Source organism: Semicossyphus pulcher, unplaced genomic scaffold (assembly GCF_022749685.1).
Source record: "Semicossyphus pulcher isolate SPU_LCO1_2020_fin unplaced genomic scaffold, fSemPul1.0.p SCAF_11, whole genome shotgun sequence".
NCBI classification, from domain to species: Eukaryota; Metazoa; Chordata; class Actinopteri; order Labriformes; family Labridae; genus Semicossyphus; species Semicossyphus pulcher.
Window position 1 is genome coordinate 12,320,445 of NW_027211615.1, and position 17,625 is coordinate 12,338,069.

The following is a 17,625-nucleotide window of genomic DNA, read 5'->3' on the forward strand; positions in this document are numbered from 1 at the left end:
ATACTTTTATTAGATTTAAAAAATAATCACATTAGATATCATTAGAAACGTAGTTTAGATGTTTTTTTTTCTCTTCATGTGTGTGCAAGTGCATTTGTATATTCGGTATCGTATCTAGGTCTGTTTGAGCTTGAATCTCTGCGTCCTGGTGAAATCATTATGTTTTTTCTCAGTCGAGGGGATTTCAGGCCAGTGAGGAATGTCTAGCTGCCAGATAGAGCAATTCATCTTCCTCTGCCGACCTCCGCAGAGGGCTCACAAACTGATTTGATAAAAATTTGTTCCTGTTTCCCTCTCGCTGTCTCTCAACCCCTGACTTTCTTTCTTTTCCTCGCTGTGCTGTGGACTACAGCAGCTGCTTTTTCTGAATCTGTTTCTTCTGTCACAACCCAGAGGAATCCTGGTTCTGAAAAGTAATTCACATTTTCTTTGTGATCGCTCATCATATGGCACATTTCGTCTTCCCCCTATTCTGCTTAGTCTCTGTCAAGAAATGTATTTACACTCCTTCACAGGGTTCCACTGGGTGCAGGGCAGCAGGTGATTTACAACACAGACTATTTCTTGTTATTTAAAGTTAAATAAACCACAAGAAGACAGGGGGATGACTTGTTAATTCACTTGTTTGCTTCCTTGCACTGATGAGGAAATCTCTGTAGTACTCTAATGTTTAGGCTACATGCTAAATATGAAGCTACAAACAGGAGGAAATGAGCTGAGCAGCTTAGCTAAGCTCAGTTTAAAGACAACATATGAGAACAAGTTAAGATGGCCTATAAGCACGTCTAATGCTAACAAGTAAGCTTTGAAGTTGCTCTGTTTTTTTTACGCTTTGGAAAGAGCTAGGCTAGCATTTTATCGCTGGCTCTAGCACTGATGCAAAACTAAGTGTAGACAGCAGCAAATTTAATTAGCGTAGCGTAAAGAGAGGAAACAAGAGTTAACACCCAAAGTCAGCCTGCTAACAATTCTTAAGTTAATAAGTAAGCTTCAGATGTGCCGGTTGAATGATTTTTTTTTACCTTAGGACAGAGCAGGGCTAGCATTTTATCACAGGTTCCAGTTAATATGCTAGGCTATGCTAATCTGAGCTAAGGGCTCCTGGCGTACTTAGCATAAAAACATGAGTATGTAAATATGAAGCTACACTAGAGGATAAGCTTAGCTTAGCAATAACACAGGAAAAATTGGGGAAGAACTAAAGATGGCATATTAGCACATCTAACGCTAATAAGTTAGCTTTAAAGTTGCTGTTAGATCGATTGTTTTAACCTTATGACAGAGCTACTCTAGCGTTTTATCTGTGGTTTCAGTCTGTATGCTAGGCTACGCTAAGCTGAGCTGAGTGTCTCCTCGCTAAAGCTTTGTATTTAGCACACAAACAGGAGGATGGTATCAATGTTTTCATAATAAGACAGCTAAGTGTGTTTCCCAAATTGTCAAACTGTTCCTTTCTATTCTGATTCACTGCTTTGAACTCTTATTCAGGCTCCTCACAGATGTGTTTCACATGTGTGTCTGTTTCACAAGTGTGTCCTTGGCTGTGGGGTTAGAGCTAGCTGTGTGTGTGATAGAGCACATAGCAAGTCTTCCAGATTACAGTGGCTACATGCACTTTCAAGCGTGAAACCTAAAGCAAGCAGATAGCTGACGCGCGGTGTGAAATCACAGTTGGAGAAATCACTGCAGGTTTAAGACTCATGCACCATTTTGTACCCGTGTTGGACAGTTTAACATGTAAAGCAATGATTCCTGGCATGTAACAGCAGGAGTTTTTAGCCCTTAGTGTTCTCAATGGTTGCTTTTTAGTTTGCTCACAGTGGAGGCAGAAAAAGAACCACATCATGACAGAGCACAAAGTAGATGTTAAGATATGGTTAACCATCCGATCTAAAAATATATGGTTTGGTGATGATTGGGCGGCCGGGCGTGAGTGCGCATCCATTTCTTTGTTTGTTTCCAGATTTATCTTTAGCATGCCTCGTTTGTGACTCAGCACAATCACCACTGAAATCTTAAACAAGGGAGTATCTTGTTTAGAGTTCCCACAATCGGCTGTTTTTTAGTCCACATTGTCATGAAGAATTGGTTTGTCTCCAAATCCCGTGCCTGTTTCTTCTTTAATGGTTACCAGTTAGAAGTCAACACGTGCAAGGCAGTTTTTTTTGGGAAATATTCTGCTTCAGCTGGAGGATTAAAAATGTGACAGTTCATTACGGAGAGTTGTGACAGCTCTCAAGAATATCGCATTCCTGAATGGGACTGGGATCCACATGTCAACCATAAGGATAACCACTAACATATAACAGGAAAAACAGGGACAGGCTTCAGTCATAAACAAGGCAGTGCAGCAAAAAAACAGAAGAAAGAGGAAGAGAGATTCTTTCTGAAACTGAAATTTGTGGTTGAGGTTCAGGGTCAAGGGAGCTGTATCGTAAACAAACAATTAAAGTAGGGTGTTTTTCCAGCTTCTTTTACTCAGGCAGGGCCTTCTGTAGCCACCGTAGTTATTGAATAAAACACAAGATACTTGTGCCCTAATGATAAGGATAAGCGCTCAGTTATGCCCTCATCCCAATACTTATAATTAACCTACCATATGACTCTTAGTGGTCACCGCAACCCAAGCATTGCCAACTTCAACAGACGCAGGCTCTGCCATGTGAGCTCCAGGTACTGACAAAGTATAATAATGCATTAAGCACAAAAGAGAAACATAGCGACAGTAGGAGACGGGGAAGGCAGAGCCAGGGTGAGGTGCCCTGTCCGGGCCTAGAACAAGGAAGATGGGGGATTAAGACTAGGGTAGGGGGTAACCCTACCCCTAAGCCAATACGATCTACCCTACCACACGGCTTTTAACGGCCCCCACAACTCAGACTTGTAGTTAGATGGGCTCTCTCCTCGGCCTATTCTTTAGTAGTAAGTTAAATATTGTTACAGTAAAAGTTCCCTGTCATTTTATTTTGAAAAAACATGCTCATAGTGTTGAGTGAGATGCATTCACTGTTTGTTTATTTGTATCACTGTTTCTTATGCATACAAAGACGCCTGATCAAGATGACAGACGCAATCGTGTGTTTACAGAGCGAGAACATCTCGTTGGATCTAATTGCGCAACACCTCACAACAACTACACTTGATTTACTCACGAAAACCATACGTTTCCGTTCCACTTCCTCGTGTGCACGACACAGACGTTGCCAGTGGTGGTTGTGTGTAGCTGTGGGTCCCCGGCCCATTTACACATGGTGCATTTCCACATCTGGCGTGTGTTTTGCGAGCAGCGGCCTAGCGGTTGCCCAGTTGTGGTCGGTTTTAATGAGTTGGCTGCTAAAGTTGAACTGCTGCTGTTGTTTTTGTTGTTGTACAAACGTTCGCCATTATTTATATTTGTTCAGAAATTACAGAGATTTTGACATTTTATTTTCGAGGCATATTTCTTCTCTCTGACGGGATAATGTGTAGTTTTATTCAAAATATATAGCTCTATCAACACACTGCTCTTCCTTTGCTTTACTTAGCATCTTTAGCTAATCATTTTTATATGTGAATTTCCCCCCCGCCCCAGTACATGTTGTTTATTTCACAATTTTCCTTTTAAATCTAAAAGTAAGACTTAAAAGGACCCCTCCATTTGACTTCTTTTGTAGGGGTGTGTGGGGAAAATCACTGGTCAGTCAAAATGGCCGCCGGCAGGCTCTTTATCCATAAGGACAGGCTAGCAAGACAGCTGGTGTCGTGCCCTCATGTCAACAAGGCCAGACGAGGTACGTACAAACTGCACCAGCACTCTGAACGGGAAGTGACTCGTTGAGCAGATTTAGCTGACAGAGCATGAAGTTCACTGGAAATCCCTCACAGAATCACATCCTTTGAAAAGCAATTCTTTCTGTTTGTGGCGTTTAATTCTCTCTCATGGTCACCCACTGGATATCAAATTGAGGAGCGTTTGCATCACTGCCTCACTAGCTGATGAGTCACTACTTATTGTATTTATACTCGGTGGTGTCACATCCATTAGCCTCCCTACAAAGTGTATACTTCATGGCTCATTTCTTTATTTCTTGTTTCCAGACGAAAAGGTGAAGTCACAGTGGCCCAAACAGTGATTTTAGATGTACTTATCTCAACGATATATAATTGCTAGCACTGTAAACACACCGTGTTATGTGCACCTGGAGAGCAGTAGCTGCTCTGTGCTTTGAAATATGATTCTGAAAGTGATGGAAATCTTCTTTTCCCGGAGACGATGCGTTCAGGAGCAGTGCAGCCTTTGGGTTTTAAGCAGGTGATGCTCTACTACTCCTCATGTGTGCACTGACGCACTTGATTCACTTTCCTCGGCTGCATTCAGTCCCATCGACTGCTTCCTCAAATTTTGATACATCAAATGGCACAGCCGAGGTAAGGTTTGTTTGCCACGTGAGAAATGTACTCATGGTTATTTGAGAGTGATGACTGCTTTATTCTGAAATGCACCGGTGGCTATTTACAGAGCTGATCAACTGTTATCTGAATAAACATGCGTGATTTCATTCAAATTAGTTCATGACTTTTGGGTGTCAATTATGAATGCTGTCGGGCTGTCATGTGGCATCTCTGTCAGCTACAGAGCTAGCTTATCTTTTGACTATTTTTGAAACACAAAGACGCAGGATGATTTCCTCCTAAATACATGAGTCATTCCTCTTTTTAGAAGCAGAACAGACGCTTTGGAAACGATTAAGCTTTGATTTTTCTTGTTCCAAAAAGTTCCAGTTTCATTTTTTTATTTTTTGTGCTACGTCTCTGTCATACTATGCAGCGACCTGTGCCCACAAGTGACACGCTAACTGTCACCCTGAAGTCAGTCCTTCATATTGTACTTTTTGTCTTTCCTCCATTTCCCTGACTCTGCCTATTTTCCATCCAGAACTTTCTCCAATCAATACTTTTTTCATGTGTATGTGCTAAATATGAAACTACAAACAGCTGTCAATTAGCTTAGCTTAGCCGAGCTTAAAGATAGTAAGCAGTTAAAGTCTGCCTATAAGCACATCTGGAGGCAATAAGTTAGCTTTACAGTTGTTGGTTGACAGAATTTTTTTAACTTTCGTTTATAGCCATGCAAGTAATTTATCGCTGGTTCCAGTCCCTATGCAATGCTAAGCTAAGACACGATTAGATTAGCTTAGCATAAAGACAGGAAACAAGGGGTAACAGCTAGAGCCTGCCTTCCAGCACTTCTAAAGCTAATAACTAAACTTCAGAGGTGCTGTTTTTATGTTTGGACGCAGCCAGGCTAGCAGTTAGCGCTTTCCAGGTTCTTTGCTAAGCTAAGCAACGCAAAACCACTCCTGGCACCTGCTTCGTCTTCAGCATGCAAACATAAGAATGTTATCAGTGTTTTCATCCTGATCTTTAAAAGAAAGGTGATAACTGTGATCAACAGTTGTCTGACAGAACATGGAGGATTTGTTCTCCGTCAACTACAGCACTAGCTTACCCGTTGACTATTTTTAAAATGACACAGGCATTCTCAAAGATTGTTTCCTCATAATTACATGAGTCATTTCTGTTTCCTCTTCTCAGAAGTAGAACAGACGTGTTGGAAATGATTACACTTTGATTTTTCTTGTTCCAAAAAGTACATGTTTTATTTTTGAGTTCTGGGTGTTGGGCTATAAACGCAGCTCTGGGGCAATAGTTTCGTGGTACGACTTGGTCATACACTGGCAACAACTTTGGCCACAAATGACATGCTGACAGTCTTCCTGAAACCCCTGCACATCTGTATGTATGTGTGAATGCATGTTTCCATTTCAGTAACCTAAATTTTAGGGGACCAAAAACTCCACAAATTAGTCTTTTCAGCAGGTTTTTCTGAACACAGCAGTGGCACAGACTTTGTTTTTATTCCACAAGGCTGCCCGACCATTGTTGATTCTCGGGTAACTGAGACGTGGAGGAGAGTGTAGTGGGTGGAGACCCTGACCCTTAAGCTTTACTCCCGTCTGTAATTAGGTGGATGGGTCGCGCTAATGGAGGGCCACTCCCACACTCCAAATCAAAGGGTTAGGTGACCACACACACGCACACACATTTCACAGACAAACACGCACAGGAAAGCATGTATTTAAGCCATATACTCTGTTTGCTTTCTATTCTGGCACGAATGTTTAGCATGGTGTGTAACCACAGACGTGTCTAGATGTCACTGGGTGGGTTTTTGCAGCTTCGCAAAGACGGATTTATGCAATTGTTGACCGATTAGTTCAAAAGATATCCTCTACAGATCTTTAACACAATCAGAAGCAAGCAAACATCTTTCGTTCTCTTGTTTTCATCTGCAGAAGACACAGAATCTACAACAGGATGTGGTTAAGGATGTGAAAGTTCAGTCTTCAGTCTGTATAACCTGTAATCTGATTTCACATACTTGTAGAACATTCCAGCACTTCAGCTCTTTAACCTTCCATCTCTGCTCCGAGTCGCGTCCCAAAGCGAAGCGAAAAAAGGCCCCTTAACTTCGGCGAAGCAGCCATTCCTGTGTGGTTTTCCGCTCCCTCCTCGGCCTATTCTGGGATGTGTTCTTTTCCTAAGCTCTACTTAGACAGGTCGCCAATTTCACAAAGCAAATGAAATGGTCTATGCTCTAAATACATGTTTATGAAATTCCCAAACTTACTGTAGCATTCCTGATGCAGGCCAACACCAAAGAGGAAAATTCCAGAGCCTGAGGGACTTGTTCTGGGATGATACGGATACAGCCTGATGGGTTATTCCTGTATAAATGTAGAGATACAGTACAGTAATTTTCAATTTCAATCAATTTTTTCAAACTATTTTAACATGTCTCCTCTTGTTTTTTTGCTTACTGACAAGAGATTCCCTTGTTGGAAAGCCATCCATGCAACTAAAAATTTTGATGCGCGAGGAAACTGCTCCCTGATTGGTCAGAATGGTTCACTTGGGAAAACTCCCTGAAGTAAACCATAGGCGTTTCTCATTTCTCTATTTTGTGCCTCCTCATCTGCTCGCTCCTCGGTCCTCCGGCCTGTGACCCGGAAATCGATCTCAGCACGCCGTCTTGAAGGATGTCTCAATTCATAAAATGCATCTCGAGGAGAGAGGATCGAGGAGGCTTGCCGGAGGAGCTATGAGCAAGGATACACCGGTGTATCCTTTGCGGAAGTCTTTTCGGCACCTGTGACGTAAAAAGAGGCGTGAAACACAGCTGGAGTATACAAACCACGGCAGGAGCCTTTTGTTGCATATCTCTGGGACACCTGTTCCGTGTGAGCAGGTATTCTCCGCGGCGTGTCTCACATTTAACAGAGTGCACACCAGACTAACCCACAGCATGTCCACTTGTTGCTATTTCTTCATCAAAACCAGAAGACAAATTGTCTCCTACAAAATAAGGACAGGTGTAGGTGTGGACTTTTTTATTTTAAGCTTCCACAGCCTGATGTTCATGTATTGACTGTTTTTGAGCAGAAACAAAAGATAACATTTTAGCGCGAGGCACAGCAGGTAACTCATTAATTATTTAAATCTGCAGACACGCCATCAGGTCCGGACAGGATCTCATGTTTATTAAAGTTCTGTGTGCTGACCATCAGAGAAAGGTCAGCTGTAAATGTTTATCTACTTATTGTTGCTGCTGGATCACACGGCTGTGTGCTCACGTGACACTGGACAGTTAATATCTGTGGGCACGATTGTTGGTGCCACGTAGTTCTGCTTGAGGATTATAATAAATGTACCTCTTATGTGTGTGTGTTAAATTAAAAAATAAACATGTATGACATCGGTACATTCTTGTCACATTATGCCACGTTGTGAAGTGAATTAAAAGTAACTTGTCATAAACACTGTTCTGCTGACAGAGATCATAAAAAACAGCCGGCTGTAACAGATGATGCAGCTGTGCCACACATCACATTTAATTGACGACGCTTTTAAATGACGGCTGTGAAGCAGGGATGTATCATGTTGTTAAATGTCTGTTGCCTCGACTCCTCTCTCCTCGCGTCTCTTCCTCGCCTCCCCGCTCGCATCACTGGTGTGAGGGACTAAGACGCGAGGAGAGGAGTCGAGGAAAGGACTCGAGGAGGTACAAACTGAGAAATGAGAAGAGCCCATCACACCCAACATGATCGCAGACTTTAATGTTTAGTTTTTCACTGAACAGTTTGAAAACCCATATTTCTATTTCCTCGCCCCCCCCTCAAAGAAGGCTGGTGTGAACCCGCCCTTTGACTCACCCATTAACCTAACAAGGAGGGAGGAGGAAGCCAGAGTGCTCAGGAGGAACCCACGCACGCACGGAGAGAACATGTAAACTCCACAGAGAGTGGACCGGGATTTGAACCAGGAATATTTAAGCTGTGAGGCGACAGCGCTAACCACTGCAGCACCTTGTTGGAAATAATTATTTCCACGTTGTCGGAAATAAAAAGGACTTACAGCAGCCACGGCTAAGGGATGGCTACTGCATGAAATGACGTATAATTACTGCTTACTACTTACTCCGACATTGTACTGACAGCTGGGCTACAACAACAGGAAGTGAGCAAAGTGGAACTTTTTTTTTTTCCCTTTAACCTAAAAGTCCCTAAAGCCAAGCAAAACATCTTTGTAGGCACCATCACCTTCTTGAGACTGAGCCACAAATATAACGACAAGCACGAATGAGAACGATCAAATGACTATTTATTTTCCCGTAGAAAGATATTAACTCATCTAATGAGGTGACTGATGTAGGTGGTAATGTGCCTCTACATGTTCCTGGATAAGGGCAGCAGCAGCTTACGTGAATTCAGGAGTCATAGTGAGTCTGCAGATGTTTGATCATGTTTTGCTCTAGTTTGAGTTACTTTCGTTTTCGAAATATGTGGGGAAATTATTGAGTTTTGGTCCCTCCTCCAGATTCCCATTAATCAGATCCTTTTGTGATTCATGCGGAAAATAACATTTATGACATCAATCAGCTTCACAGAGTTCCTCATTTTGTTCCGCCAAATAAATCACATTGCTTTATACCTCAGCTTGAACATGCACTGTACTCACTTTTAACTTGTATTGCTTTCATGTGTTCAGAAATCATCAAACGTGTTGATTTTTGTAGACGTCTTGTTGTGCAGATGTTACTTTTATTAGTCGCACAATTTCTCTAAATTTAGAGAAGACAAATATCTTTGGAAATCTGCTGTAGCATTTAATTTGTCAACCTTAAATGGCTTCGATTATATACAACGATACTAAAGCCGTCTTCTGAAGAGTTTTTAAGACGTATCTGTGTAATATATAGACTGTTTTACAATTCACTGATTAAAACTTGAACGCACCACTGATTTACGTTTCCCATCTCGCCGTATTGATTAGATAATTGTACTCAGGAATGGTTCTGCAGCTGCTCTTAGCCAGAGGCCCGTCCATGGATCTTGTGACACAGTAATCCAATTAACCATTTAGCTACATGCCTATGCATACTGGCAGTCCAGTTAGTTTCTCCTTCACTCACTCACACACACATACACTGAGACACACATAATACAAAGGGTAAACATGAGGATGGGTTCAAAGCGGACATTGACCTCGGTTTGATTTGTGAATTCTTTCTTCACTTCCTAAGTGAGCCCTTTGACCTTTCATACCCAGTAATTTCTCCACTTGACCATCCATGACCCTAATTATGTATTATTACTACCAACATGGGGATAGGCGAGAAAGGTAAGCCAACATGAAGTGCTTGAGAAAGGTACTGGGTCACAACAGCTTCAGCACTCCTTTGGCCTGGCCCACACTACAAGATTTTTAAAATCTTAACAGATGTTGAAAATGTGAGAGACCCCACACATGAGGACTATGATAACGGTTATTGTAACAGTTTTGTTCCTATTGTGTGTGGAGAGCAACGATATGACCAAAACAGCACACCACACACGAACAGATTCCATCCACCAACAACCAGAGTCCACACTCTTCAAACTGGAAATCTCGCCAAATCTCTCGCAGTCAAACGCAACTTTAGAGTAAACAAAAATGGCAGACGACGGCCAGGAAGAATTAGCGATGATAGCAAAAATATGGTAAAGTTGTGGAGACGCCGTGAACATGTGCTGTACATGTTATGTTGTCAGCTTGCTTCCCAATTGGCTATTGTTTCCTTCCACATGACAATCCACAGAGTGCGTGCTCGGCTGTCTTCGGGGTTCCCCCCACTCAACAGGATATCAGATCGTGAATACTGAATATGTTTAATATTTACGATTTGAAATCGAGGCAGCCTGACCTTCGTCCGAGCATATTGAAGAAAGTAAAATCCCTCTTCACAAACCTCACACCCAGGGCCGTGCACAGACATTTTGGGGGTTGGGGCTCAGGCAAAAAAAAAGGGCCCACCAACATGCACTAATTCCCACCCTGATGTTGTCACACCTTGGCCATCCATAATCACGCATTATGTTGATAACATGGGAAGTGTTTATATTCTACTGAACCACATTATTCCACAAAGAAACCACAGATGTTTTCATGTTCAATTGTTTAGACTAATTCAGTCTCATTAGATTAGTGGTTTCTTTGAAAAATACAGTTTGGACGGATGCAATTTAATGGTATTCAAACAGATCGTACCTTTCCAGTATGTACACTTCCTCAATGTGGCATGGTTCATGCTCTACAGATTGTATCACCCTGTCTACAACAGAAATTCACACAGACATCACTTGTCATTCTTCAATAAGCTATGTGTACTTCCGAAATTGATAAGGCATATGTTTCGTGGATACTACTTAACATTTCTGTCTTGATATATGACTCTGGGGAGACAAGGGCAGGGGCTCAAGCCCCCCTTGGGTCCTATCTGCGCATGTGCCTGCTCACACCACAGGAGAATCTTTAGAACCATCAAAAAGTGTGGACTTTGCCAGAAGGGGTGAATCAGGCCTAAAATCGGCCTGATTATCTTGTACTGCAGGGGTGGCCAACCCTGCTCCTGGAGAGCTACCTTCCTGCATGTTTTAGGTCCCCTGGGATGCTTCAGTTGGTTGATAACGAGCAGATCATTCAAATCAGGTGTGTTAGAGTGCGGAGAAACCTAAAACATGCAGGAAGGTAGCTCTCCAGGAGCAGGGTTGGCCACCCCTGTTGTAGTGTGTACCCCACTTTAGTCTAAATATTACAAGTCTCCAGAGAGATTCAGGACCAGTCTTCAGACGGATATTGCCTCCTTCGGTGTCTTAATGATGCTGGAGATCGCCGTCTTATCTGACTTGGTGTTCTGGATGGATTGTAATGAACTAAAAGATCACCAGCTTAAATTGTTCACAGTTGTTTAGCAGGAACCAGAACTGAAGTTCTGTTGTTGTTTGAAAGTATTTAGCTCACGATGAAGATGAATAGAGGCCTTCTTTATCCCTTTTCCAGATCCACATTGACACACCTCTTCACCAGCTGTTTTACTTTCAAACAAGTACAAACAAAATGAAACAGTTTGGTAAATAAATACATATTGGGTTTTTTGGTTGTTAGCTGCAGAGATCAATACGATGACTGTATGCTAATTCAGCTTAGCACAAAGCTAGCCATGGTTCTGTTTGAGGTTAGCGAAATCCCATCTGAAGCTCGATCATTAACGTGATGTATGTTGTTTGTGAAATCACAGTTTTCACACAAATTATTCGATGTGTCCTCAGAAAGGTCGTTCTGTTTTGGAAGGGAAGTCGAGCCAAAAGAGTCCCATGAACGTCTCCGTCCTCCTCGCTGACTCTCACAGTGGACCACAGGACAATGGGGTCGATGAGTACAGTGCACCGTACAGTGGCTCTTTAAGTTCATTTCCCTCTCAGTGGGTGGTGGGGGCGCAGGGCAGCTGTCAGCCTTTTACGAGCCTCGTGCCCTGGAAAAAATTAGTTCCAAATCCCCCTATCCCAAAAAAAACGCTAATGAGAAGCACACACGGGAGACAGGCGGGGAGAGGAGGGGAGGGGGTTGGAGGTCGTGGGGGTGGGAGGGGTTAGCTCGCCTGTGATGGATGACAGAGGAAGGAACAGAGATGTCGGCCTGCTTGCAAACCCGCGGTGCCGTGACCTCAAATGCCTCGGAGAACACGCGCCTCCCTCAGAATTCCTCTGAAAAAGTGTGTAAAGTCGCGAAAAAGAGACAAAAACAGATGCAAAGATAAAAGTCTTACGGGTGCAGCTGTGTCAGTGTTTATACGCCTGATGGATTAATGAGCCGCAATAACACAGGAGGCCAGCAGCTTCTATACACTCACTCTGGTGTGTGTGTGATATTGTAACAAAGCCAAACAGATCCACATTTGATCTCATTGTAAGACTAATTACTCATATCTTACACACCACCATCTTTACTATAAACAGTACTTACAAAGTCCTCCAATACACTCCCAGAACAAGCACACTGTATAATAACATCTCTAAGTGGGTGCCAAGTAGGAAACCTTGGCTGGCGATGAACCGTGGTGTGTGTTCACGCTTCATTTCTCGCTATTTTCATCCTCGTCTGTCGGATCACATTTCAGACGCACAAGGAGAGATTGTTCTCTCGTGTAATATTTCTTCTCTCAATAGCTTCATTCCCCCGTCGCTCTCTCCAATTTGTCTTCAATCTTTCTGCGGGGCGAAACATCTGAATGTTGTATGTGTGATGTGAAGCGATGAGTCTCTGCGCGCCGGGATGGAAAGGCCGGGCTGAAGCCAGGGCCTGGATTTTGGAGGGAAATGCAGCCACAGACTGTCAGTGTGGGAGGCTTTGAATGAGCTCCTTTGTGTCCTGATAAAACAGCTTCACAGTGTTTGATACACTGTGTAAAGAGGTTGTTGCTCTCGTCATCTTCTGAATGAATGCAGAAGAGTGACGGTGGCCGTGGCAGGGGATGGCGTTGATGTGTTGAGGCAGGCTGTGAAGTGAAATGCCACCTGTTGTTATTTATGTGCACACAAGAGCAAGGATGATTTCACGCCAACTGTATAAAAAAATGGACGTAACGACTGTGAAATCACCCACTGATTTGTGGACTCCAATTTGAAGCCACAAATTTAGCATTTTGGCCGTCGCCATCTTGTTGTTTTGGAACCATTAGTGACCACATTTGGAAGACATGGTGGATACACATGGCTCGTCTCTGTCCTGGTTGCCAAGTGGTAACGACTTAATTCAGATCAGATTCGAGAAGTTGAATGAATCTCATTTATGTGGAAACAAATAGAAAACAACGATGACTTCATGTCAAACACAGACTGGCAAAACAATGGACGAAGCAACCGCGATGTCACCCATTTGTTTCTTGACTGTTGAGCATATTTGGAAGATGTGGTAAATATCAGGGGTGGGAATCACAGGGCCACTCACGATACGATACGCAATACGTGGCCCACGATAACGATAATATCACGATTCTTTAACTTCAAATGGGACCATTATTTACTAAATAAACATTGTGATGTATTGAAGAAGATGTTCAACTAGCGGTTAAGAACGTAAACTGCTTATTCACTGCTGTAATAAATCAAGTCGTTCTCTAACCTTGTTCCGTACAAGCTGACTTATTTTTACAACTAGCGCCGTCGCCCCCTACTGGCCATTAAAAAGAATACAGGTTTAACGCACTGCATAAGGTATACAAGATTGTTTACAAAAATGAGACCTCTTGATATTTCACTTAAATGGCATTTAAATTGGCTTGTTTTACGACTCATTCCCATGGTATTGTTATTAAATACTAAAAAATGAATTAATTACAAGGCGTTCGGCACAGTTGCTCCTTGGGTGACATGGGAGAAATCAAAAGCCACCATTTTTTTAACCCCTTTATTGCTGTCTTGAAAGAGGCAGGCCAAGAGCCAATAAAAACAGCCCTGTTCTTCGGCTTTGGGGCAACCAATGTGTCAGCTCATCCAGTGTGTCTTTAATGGACCGTACATGTTTTCATCACCGATAAGCAGACATGATACTTTCTACTTGGTGATTCTTTGGACTCTGCTGCTTTGTTGAATGTGGTGTATAGTTTGACGCTAACATTGCTGTCTCGCTTAGATGCTCAGACACGATTCTCAGGGTCTTTGGGGATCTCACGCTGGAAACACAAAGTTCAAATTCTTGATTCTTTATGCAGATTTAAAGTAGCTGTGTTGGATGCTTTGATGTTGGAGCCTTCTGGTGTCTTTTATTAGACCTTGGGATAGTTCGAAGTGTGGAATCCTAACATGTATTCCTTCTTGTCTTTGCAGGTGAATCCACTTATCTGGATGACCACGGACCTCCTGCTCCAAGAGTAAGTCTTTCTCTCCATCTTTTTCACCCCGTCTCCTTTTTATCTTCCAATCTTCACCTTTTTGTCCTTTCATTTCTCCCTGACCTCTCTCTCTCTCACCCTCTCTCTCTCTCTCTCTCTCTGATGTGCTGCCCTGCGTTTCCAAGCCAGTTCAGTCCAGTCAGGATAAGGGTTCAGTCTGTGGGAAGGGGCTGCGTGCAAACTCCCTCTAAATACCAACTAGACCTGGCTTCAGTGCTACAGTAATGCTCTGAGCGTTACACAGGGGCCTTGTATTCATCCAGCTGCATGTCTGCATGACTATCTCTCCTCTGCGCTCGCTCTTTCTCTCCCCCTGCCAACTTCTTTCTTCCCGCCCGTCTGTTCATTATCTCCACCTTTAATCCATCACAACCTCATTGTCACCTCATTTAATACCCTTCCTCATCATTTTTATCTCCTTTTACATTCTGATAGAGCCAGTTGGTTGTGTTAGCACGTAGCTTGGCTTAATCTGGTTTGGTTACAGGTTTGTTTGTCGCTGATGTGAGCAGCTGAACAGTTCGGTCACATCTGGGTTTTGTTTGTGAGTTGTATGTTTACTTTGAGAAGCCGGTTCTGGCCACTGAGCCAAACCTGGCAACCACAGTGCGTGTGTCATGCAGATAAATGTGTGAGTGTTATTTATGTGAGAGAAACTGCGGCTCGCTGCAGAGAGGGTGTTGGGATTTGGTTATTGCAGCTTTTATTTTGAAAAAACGTCATGTCTTACTCATAACAGGCTCACAATGCCAGTTAATTTTATACTTACAGTTGGTTTAATGCCAAGCTTTCAACTTTATAAAGGCCTGCAGGAATGCAATGCTAATTAAGTCTCATAAATCACAATACGTTTTCATTATATCCCATTGGAGAGAGTTTCAGCTGGAGAGTTTCCTGAGGCTCTTGTGAACCATTCTGAATATTGGACTAATTAAACAAAAGAGCTGTGCAATTCAGTTTGACACAGAACAGTGGCATTTTAATGGCCTGGAAAGTCTCCAGTTAACAGAAAACACTGATAAAGACTTTAAATAATAATACACAAAGCAAGTTTAGTCATAAGCGTGTGGTACTTCATAAATAAAGATTTACTCTCTGCCCTTTTGGGAGACTGGTGGAGCTCATCGGGCCTCCACGCAGCCTGACAGGAGGAGCTGCAGACACTATGCAGGGCTTATAAAATGCTTCTATCTTATAAATAATGCACTTTGAAGAACTATCGACCCCAGCATCGACTATCAGTCAGAGATAATGCAGGAAACGCCCAAAGAAACTAAAAGGGATTTGAAGATGGGATAGTGAATTTATAAACGTTTGAATGGGGTACTTTTATTGTGAAAAACATGCTAATTAATCTAATCCTTAGTCGTTTTTTGCTTGATTGATACATATTTGTTCGCATATGGAAATAATATTTAAAAATTTTGTTGATGCCGTTGTGTAAGAAAAACCTGAAATCAGGTAAGTCTTTTATTTTGAAGCCTCGTCAAGTTCCCAAAGTTTAAATAGATTAACTTTTCTCTCACATTTCCTGTCCTTCTGGCTGTGTGACTTGAAATTCAGCAGCTTTATAGGCTTTTTTAAATCCGCATAGCCTTCTTTTTTTAAAGATTATTTATTAGGCTTTTGCCTTTATTGATAGGACAGCTGAAGAGAGACAGGAAATGTGGGGAGGAGAGAGTGGGGGGAGCATGCACCAAATGATCGGCAGACCGAGAGTCGAGCCTGCGAACAGTACGATGAGGACTGTAGCCTCTGTACATGGAGCGCCTGCTCTACACCGGCTGAGCTAAACCAGCGCCCCCACACAGCTTTCTTAGACAAGCCTGACAGTCGTTATACATTAGCCGCTCACTGTGATTGATTCCATATCTGTCGTCGTCTCATATAACATACACACATCACTAATGCCGTGTCAGTCAGCCACGTCGCACATTAGCGTTTTTTTGACGTCCCGCTGCAGCTGAGATCAATCTTATGGCATGTGCACATAGAAAGCTGAGGTTCTGGTAAATATAGGGAGAGATTAGGAATGGATTTGAAAGTTTGATCTAAATGAGAGCGTATGGAAAAACCACACAGCTCTCAGAGTAGAGTTATGAGTCTTCATGTGTGTGGAAGCATGACAAGAATGCCCCCTTCCTCACATGTCACATGTGTTGCTAAAAAAGACTTTATGAGCACTCTTCCAGCATGTTTTGTCCTAATTTTTACTGCAATTAAACTGAAAGAAAACCGTTTATATTCTTCTTCTTCCACTGTAAATTTTCAGGCAGCTTTGACTAGTTATTGGTTAAGCAACAAACGCATTTATATCTGGAGAAACGGTTGTTTCCATTTCCTCTCACTCATTGAAAATCAATTCATCTTAATCCACATAAACATCAGCAGAGAGACTCCCTAACGTATTCTCCGGGCGGGAGTGGAGATGAATGGATAGATCGTTAAAAACAGGAAGTAGTGAGGATTTTCTACTGTGCCTTGGACAGGTGTGGCTTTCCAAGAACTCCTGGAAGACGGATGAGTGTGTACGCGGGGTCCTGACATGTTGCAAACCAGGACATGTTCTCAAACGTGCTGTAAGAGTTATGCTCATTCTTTGTAGAAATGTCTGTTCAGGGAGGATAATGTATGTGTTGAACCAGTGTCACTTCTGAATCGCTCAGAACAGCGTTCGGAGGGGCCATGTGTGGGCCGAGTGTGAGAAAAGAAAGAGAAAGAGGAAGGGGGAGCGTGTGAGAGAGGAAAGGTGCAGGATTCATCTCCTCAGAGCTGTAAATACCACAACAACAGGCTGACTCTCAGGAGCAGGAGCAGTCAGGTCGAATAAAAAAAGGCCTGTTACATAATACTTTTTTTTACAGCGTGGATTGACTATTGACAGAATCGTTACGAGCAACATTTCTCACAGCGTGCATCAGAAACCTACAGAGTGGGAAGGACAATAGCACAGAGTGAAAGGTTGCCCTTTCAGTGCTGTCAGTGCCTGATCTGGACTTTTGATAGCATCTGTTGTGTTATTCTTTGGTTATACAATACCAGGCTGTTAGAGGTCGGACACAGTCATCTGTCATCATATCAGCGGGGAAATGGTGTCCTGCACAACACTGCATGTTCTTTATCCATTATTATTGTGATGAGCTGGGGGCAAACACGGAGGAATGTGAGACCACTGTCCAAGAGAAACGTCTTACATCCGCTCAAATGATTCCTCTTTTAAAACGTGCTTTTATCAGAAAGCCATTGTGTTTTTGTGCGATTTTTTTATTATTTTAATTTAATTTGATGTCTTTTATTTTCTTATTTTTCACATCTTT

The 17,625-nt window shown here is 42.6% G+C and overlaps 1 protein-coding gene across 2 annotated transcripts in view; it reads left to right on the plus strand.

The window, feature by feature from the left end:
* usta (uronyl 2-sulfotransferase a) overlaps positions 1-17,625 on the plus strand; it is a 62,913-nt gene that overhangs the window by 24,709 nt on the left and 20,579 nt on the right. The window contains exons 1-2 of one of the 2 annotated variants that reach the window (XM_069657280.1): positions 3,677-3,770; positions 14,244-14,287. In XM_069657280.1, coding sequence (XP_069513381.1) covers positions 3,686-3,770; positions 14,244-14,287 — 129 coding nt within the window. In that variant the 5' untranslated portion in view covers positions 3,677-3,685. Of the gene's footprint in view, positions 1-3,676; positions 3,771-14,243; positions 14,288-17,625 lie in introns of those variants that run through there. The other variant, XM_069657279.1, reaches the window with a different exon arrangement.